Genomic DNA, 7,336 nt, shown 5'->3' with positions numbered 1-7,336 from the left:
TTTCTAACTAAATATTTACTAACCCTGGAACACAAAACCTATGTCTACCAACACTGTTGCTAAACCTTAGTGAAATATACCCAGTGTTTGGTGGAATACAAAAACAATTCCTCATAAACTTTTATTTAATCTGATAAGGAGATGCAAAATTTCAACCTTTCTAATGTATTTTCACACACCAGCCTTGAACTTCAACTATATTTTTGATAATGAATGGGTAATTTTTAAACCTGCGTTAAATTGCATATTTTTCTATATTTGTTGATACTGACTGTTGATAGCTAAGTAATCTCCCACATACTAGAGGCATGTGAGCCTCAGTTAGGACCCACAGTGCTTCCCTTGCTTCAAGTAGCTATATGTAGGAGATAGGCACAAATGAGGTTATTTTTCTGGTGAGGTTAAGTTACTTTTTATGCTTATCGCTACTATTGCAAAGTCCGGGTGAAATATAATGATTGTTTGCTGGCTAAACCAACAACTTCTTATATACTTATACACATAGAAGAATCCTATGAGCCTCAAATAGGATGTTTCACTGCTTCCCTGGCCTCAACAGTACCCTACAGTAGACAGAAAAAAATTAATTTTTTTTTATTTCTAATTTCATAATACCTTCTTTATTTTACTTATCTTCGACTGTGATGCCTTTTTTAGGATATGACAAAAGAAACATTGCTGACAATTTACAACACATTCTCACTTACTTAAGTAGCACCGCAGGTAGTACACTTATTATGGTAATGACAAGGGCAAATAGCTTTCCTGTCTGAGCCCTTAGGGCACTCCAGGCACCTAACCAAGGGAGCAGCACTCTCTGCTACCACGGGGCCTCCTGGGTTGCATTCTGCAGCCAAGCCAGGTAAAGGGACCCTTAGACAGTGGAGATCAGTATATTGAGGCCTCTTGTCAGGGATGGAGAGTCAAGCTGTTTTACTGCTCATGGTTTAAAAAGTTCCTCACACAAAGCATGCATAAATTTTTTCATGATTCCTGGTGAACTGGTCACTGTGCTCTTCTGAAGCTCTACTATTGGTGACACATTTCATAATCATCCTAGGGCTTTCTTATCCTAGTGACTGGGGAAACTGTGGCTGGTCGTGATGGGGATGGTGTAGTGGTGCCATCTGTGGCTGCACATTATGGGCCAGGAGTGTCATCTATGACATTATGTGATGGGCCAGGTCTAGCAGTGACATTTGTGGCTGCATGTGATGGGGCAGGTGTAGCAGTGTCATTTGTCGCTGCATGTGATCGGGCAGGTCTAGCAGTGCCATTTGTGGCTGCATGTGATGGGCCAGGTCTAGCAGTGCCATTTGTGGCCGCATGTGATGGGACAGGTCTAGCAGTGCCATTTGTGGCTGCATGTGATGGGGCAGGTGTAGCAGTGCCATTTGTGGCTGCATGTGATGGGCCAGTTCTAGCAGTTCCATTTGTGGCTTCTTGTGATGGGCCAGGTCTAGCAGTGCCATTTGTGGCTGCATGTGATGGGGCAGGTCTAGCAGTGGCATTTGTGGCTGCATGTGATGGGGCAGGTGTAGCAGTGCCATTTGTGGCTGCATTTGATGGGACAGGTCTAGCAGTGCCATTTGTGGCTGCATGTGATGGGGAAGGTGTAGCAGTGGCATTTGTGGCTGCATGTGATGGGGCAGGTGTAGCAGTGCCATTTGTGGCTGCATGTGATGGGCCAGGTGTAACAGTGCCATTTGTGGCTGCATTTGATGGGGCAGGTGTAGCAGTGCCATTTGTGCGTGCATGTGATGGGGCAGGTGTAGCAGTGCCATTTGTGGCTGCATGTGATGGGGCAGGTGTAGCAGTGCCATTTGTGGCTGCATGTGATGGGGCAGGTGTAGCAGTGCCATTTGTGGCTGCATGTGATGAGGCAGGTCTAGCAGTGCCATTTGTGGCTGCATGTGATAGGACAGGTATAGCAGTGCTATTTGTGGCTGCATGTGATGGGGCAGGTGTAGCAGTGCCATTTGTGGCTGCATGTGATGAGGCAGGTCTAGCAGTGCCATTTGTGGCTGCATGTGATGGGACAGGTCTAGCGGTGCCATTTGTGGCTGCATGTGATGGGGCAGGTGTAGCAGTGTCATTTGTGGCTGCATGTGATGGGGCAGGTGTAGCAGTGCCATTTGTGGCTGCATGTGATGGGGCAGATGTAGCAGTGCCATTTGTGGCTACGTGTGATGGGGCAGTTGTAGCAGTGCCATTTGTGGCTGCATGTGATGGGGCAGGTCTAGCAGTGCCATTTGTGGCTGCATGTGATGGGACAGGTCTAGCGGTGCCATTTGTGGCTGGATGTGATGGGGCAGGTGTAGCAATGCCATTTGTGGCTGCATGTGATGGGACAGGTCTAGTGGTGCCATTTGTGGCTGAATGTGATGGGGCAGGTGTAGCAGTGCCATTTGTGGCTGCATGTGATGGAGCAGGTGTAGCAGTGCCATTTGTGGCTGCATGTGATGGGGCAGTTGTAGCAGTGCCGCACATTTGTGGCTGCATGTGATGGGGCAGGTGTAGCAGTGCCATTTATGGCTGCATGTGATGGGGCAGATGTAGCAGTGCCATTTGTGGCTGCATGTGATAGGGCAGGTGTAGCAGTGCCATTTGTGGCTGCATGTGATGGGGCAGGTGTAGCAGTGCCATTTGTGGCTGCATGTGATGGGACAGGTGTAGCGGTGCCATTTGTGGCTGCTTGTGATGGGGCAGGTGTAGCAGTGTTATTTGTGGCTGCATGTGATGGGGCAGGTCTAGCAGTGCCATTTGTGGCTGCATGTAATGGGAGAGGTCTAGTGGTGCCATTTGTGGCTGCATGTGATGGGGCAGGTGTAGCAGTGTCATTTGTGGCTGCATGTGATGGGGCAGGTGTAGCAGTGCCATTTGTGGCTGCATGTGATGGGGCAGGTGTAGCAGTGCCATTTGTGGCTGCATGTGATGGGGCAGGTGTAGCAGTGCCATTTGTGGCTGCATGTGATGGGGCAGGTGTAGTGGTGCCATTTGTGGCTGCATGTGATGGGCCAGGTGTAGCAGTGCTATTTGTGGCTGCATGTGATGGGACAGGTCTAGCAGTGCCATTTGTGCCTGCATGTGATGGGACAGGTCTAGCGGTGCCATTTGTACCTGCATGTGATGGGGCAGGTGTAGCAATGCCATTTGTGGCTGCATGTGATGGGGCAGGTCTAGCAGTGCCATTTGTGGATGCATGTGATGGGACAGATGTAGCAGTGCCATTTGTGGCTGCATGTGATGGGGCAGGTGTAGCAGTGCCATTTGTGGCTGCATGTGATGGGGCAGGTGTAACCGTGCCATTTGTGGCTGCATTTGATGGGGCAGGTGTAGCAGTGCCATTTGTGCCTGCATGTGATGGGGCAGGTGTAGCAGTGCTATTTGTGGCTGCATGTGATGGGGCAGGTGTAGCAGTGCCATTTGTGGCTGCATGTGATGGGGCAGGTGTAGCAGTGCCATTTGTGGCTGCATGTGATGGGGCAGGTGTAGCAGTGCCATTTGTGGCTGCATGTGATGGGGCAGGTGTAGCAGTGCCATTTGTGGCTGCATGTGATGGGACAGGTCTAGCGGTGCCATTTGTGGCTGCATGTGATGGGGCAGGTGTAGCAGTGCCAGTTGTGGCTGCATGTGATGGGGCAGGTGTAGCAGTGCCAGTTGTGGCTGCATGTGACGGGGCAGGTGTAGCAATGCCATTTGTGGCTGCATGTGATGAGCCAGGTCTAGCAGTGCCATTTGTGGCTGCATGTGATGGGATAGGTCTAGCGGTGCCATTTGTGGCTGCATGTGATGGGGCAGGTGTAGCAGCACAATCTATGGCTGCAGGTGGTCGGACAGGTGTACCAATGCCACCTGTGGCTGGTGCCTGGCGTGAGGGAGTCCTGTGACGATGCCTGGAATTGACAGGGGTGGAACATCTCCTAGGTCACTTTCTAGCATGTGCACGATAATGAGAAACTCTTCACCATCACTTTCATTACTCTCATCTGTAATATCAGGTAAATATTCTACATCCTCTTCACTGTCATTCATGATCTCTTTTTCTACGAAGTAGTTTGATTCTTCATTTTCACTTTTATATTGTCCAGCATCATCAACTTTTTCCTCGTCTCCTCTTCCGATAATGCACCTGTACTGTTCATCAGAAGATAAAGTTCTTTAGCAGATGTATCAGATAAGAAATGAGTGTGTGCAGTAGAATTCTACTGCACACACAGACACGTGTTTTCATGTAGACTCATAAGTATGTTTGTATGCATACATACTTGAAGAAATGCCGATTCATTTGTATACACATATCTGCAATTATACACATTATCCATGTATATATATATACAGTATATATATACAGTATTTATATTTGTATTTATATGTATATATATTATATATATTATATACAGACACGTTTTCATTTACATGTACATATGTATGATTGTATGTTAACATAATTTATGAATTGCCTTTTCATTCATATGCACGTTTGCAATTATGTACATTAAGCATTTAATTAACGATATACATATGTGGTGAATATATATATATATATATATATATATATATATATATATATATATATATATATATATATATATATATATATATATATGTGTGTGTGTGTGTGTGTGTGTGTGTGTGTGTGTGTGTGTGTGTGTGAGTGTTGTGTGTTTGTGTGGTTGATTAAAAGGTTAATATATAATTGCAAACATCTGTATACGAATGAATAGGCTATTATTTATGTATGTAAACATACTAACATACAAATATGCATTTAAATGAAAAAGTGTCTGTGTGTGCAGTAGAGTTCTATTAAAAATATTTAATTAGAAAATAAAGTAGTCCTTTTAATTCTCATTTCATTACAACAGTAGTCATGTTAACATTCACAATTAAGGAACTTATGCAAATCAGGAGTTAGCCAAAACATTTAGATATGGTAACGGCAGAGTGACTGAAGTCAACTATTGCCATTGTAACTTAATTTTTCATTCATAGGTTGCATCAATTACATATGAGCTATCAGACCTGGAACTTACATCTAATTGCGCGCTAAAAGACTTTACTGTGACAAAAAGTTTGAGTGTAAATGTATATATATATATATATATATATATATATATATATATATATATATATATATATATATATATATATATATATATATATATATATATATATGTGTGTGTGTGTGTGTGTGTGTGTGTGTGTGTGTGTGTGTGTGTAAATACATTTACACTCAAACTTTTGTCACAGTAAAGTCTTTAGCGCGCAATTAGATGTAAGTTCCAGGTCTGATAGCTCATGTATAATTGATGCAACCTATGAATGAAAAAATTAAGTTACAATGGCAATAGTTGACTTCAGTCACTCTGCCGTTACCATATCTAAATGTTTTGGCTAACTCCTGATTTGCATAAATTCCTTGACTGTGAATGTTAACATGACTACTGTTGTAGTGAAATGAGAATTAAAAGGACTACTTTATTTTCTAATTAAATATTTTAATAGAACCTGAACAAACAGAAGCGCATTAATAACAAAAATATATGAAATTTAAATAATATATATATATATATATATATATATATATATATATATATATATATATATATATTATTTAAATTTATATATTTTTTATTGTTAATGCTGTTAATGCTTTCTGTTTGTTCAGGTTCACCAGAGGGAATGAATAAATATCATGTGTAGCTGTTAGTCACACCATTAATTTCAGTTACTGACAAGGAGAAGTAATATTTATTTGTGGACAACTGTCCGTAAACTGACAGCAATATCTTAATCAGAGACATTGTATACCTTTGCTGTAATCTTTGGGAATAATAACTTTAATAAAGTAAAAGAAATACCGCCATGTTTAGTTGTGTATATACGAGCACTTTAGAATTTGCATGATTATGATGGCCAATCTTAACTGACTCCCTTGAGCACCTCCTCAGCAATAATAAGTAAACTTTTAACAGGTCCCCCTAATGTAATAAGCAGTATGCATAAGCAGATCGTACAATACCATCTGCAATAAATCCCCAAAGCACAATAATCATATGCGTTTCAAAATGCCTTTCCGCTTATAATTTTAGTCAAATACCTTAGAATGTGCCCGATGAATAATATTTCAGATCAGACCAGCATCATCATTCAAATGGAACGAGACTTGGGACTTATTAAGCACATTAACAATTTTCTGCAGTGTTGTTAAACCATTCATTTAATAGCTTTCCTGGAATTTATTAAAGATTCTGAAATGAACAAGTCTTAAAAATAACGAGTGATAATGCCCATTTGTATTACTCGTAACAGAGTAATGGCTGGTTACATAACTAATAAGGATAATGTGCTGAACGTCGAGGTGAAACGTGTTAATTTTAATTTATTTTGAGAAAAATATCAATGTGTAAAAGTGGCAAGAGTGCAATGTGCGCTGATGCTATTTACGACAAACATTTCAACAAAAGTTTTTGCCTTTCACGTGATTACATTAAAATATTTGATTTAAACACTTTTTTTTTTTAAGCGTTGCAGACTGGGGATATAAAAGGTGAACTCAAGGCATGCTATTAAAGCCTTATTTATCACATCTTCCATGAAATACTTCTAAATATCAAAATTTTTGAAGTACTTAAGGATTATTTGAGAGTATAAATGTTGTTACGTGTAATGTACCGACATTTTCGTAGTTTTCAATCGCTGTCCTTTCTTTTTGCGTCGGAAAATTAAATGAATCAGTGACTTTACGCTAATTTAGTACTTAGGGGCCTACTTCTTATATAAACTCTGAAGTCGCAGCTTCAAAAATTGGCAAATTCTACAACAAATACAAAAAGAGATTTCAACACAGACATGCTAATATTTCACAAAGCTGTAATATCATGGGGTCACAGTGTAAAAACCCTCACACAATGAAGTATTCTTCAACAATACGGACGTTGCACTACTCTTCCTTAGTACAAGGAAGTTTATTGTTGACAATGAATATGTCATTTCTCCTGACGCTCGCAAGGAGTTGACTCTCCTGAGCCTCCAGTAAGAAACATGAAGAATGTCACGCAAACTTTAACCTGAATACAAAAGAAAAGTATGATAAACAAGCAAAACAATACGGTCAAGGGCTAACATAAAAATGATGGACTATACTACTTAAAACTCGAAAAAATCTCTACCTGTGCACATACATGAAATTTTCAGAATGGTCCCGATAAAAATAGCAATATTAAACCTTCACATATTTAATCTTTACTCGCTGTTAACGCAAGAGCCCATGAGCAATAGAAGGTATCAAAGAACTTTTATAATTGTTGAATATCTTATATCACTAAGAGTT

General features: G+C 41.0%; 1 protein-coding gene across 1 annotated transcript; it reads left to right on the top strand.

The window, feature by feature from the left end:
• The first annotated feature begins 2,531 nt into the window (after positions 1-2,531).
• LOC136836570 (uncharacterized) lies at positions 2,532-3,890 on the top strand. The gene has a single exon (XM_067101028.1). The coding sequence runs from the start codon at positions 2,532-2,534 to the stop codon at positions 3,888-3,890; it is 1,359 nt and encodes a 452-aa protein (XP_066957129.1).
• Positions 3,891-7,336: the final 3,446 nt, after the last annotated feature.

This window comes from Macrobrachium rosenbergii, chromosome 4 (genome assembly GCF_040412425.1).
Source record: "Macrobrachium rosenbergii isolate ZJJX-2024 chromosome 4, ASM4041242v1, whole genome shotgun sequence".
NCBI classification, from domain to species: domain Eukaryota; kingdom Metazoa; phylum Arthropoda; class Malacostraca; order Decapoda; family Palaemonidae; genus Macrobrachium; species Macrobrachium rosenbergii.
This window is presented reverse-complemented; position numbering and strand designations above follow the sequence as displayed.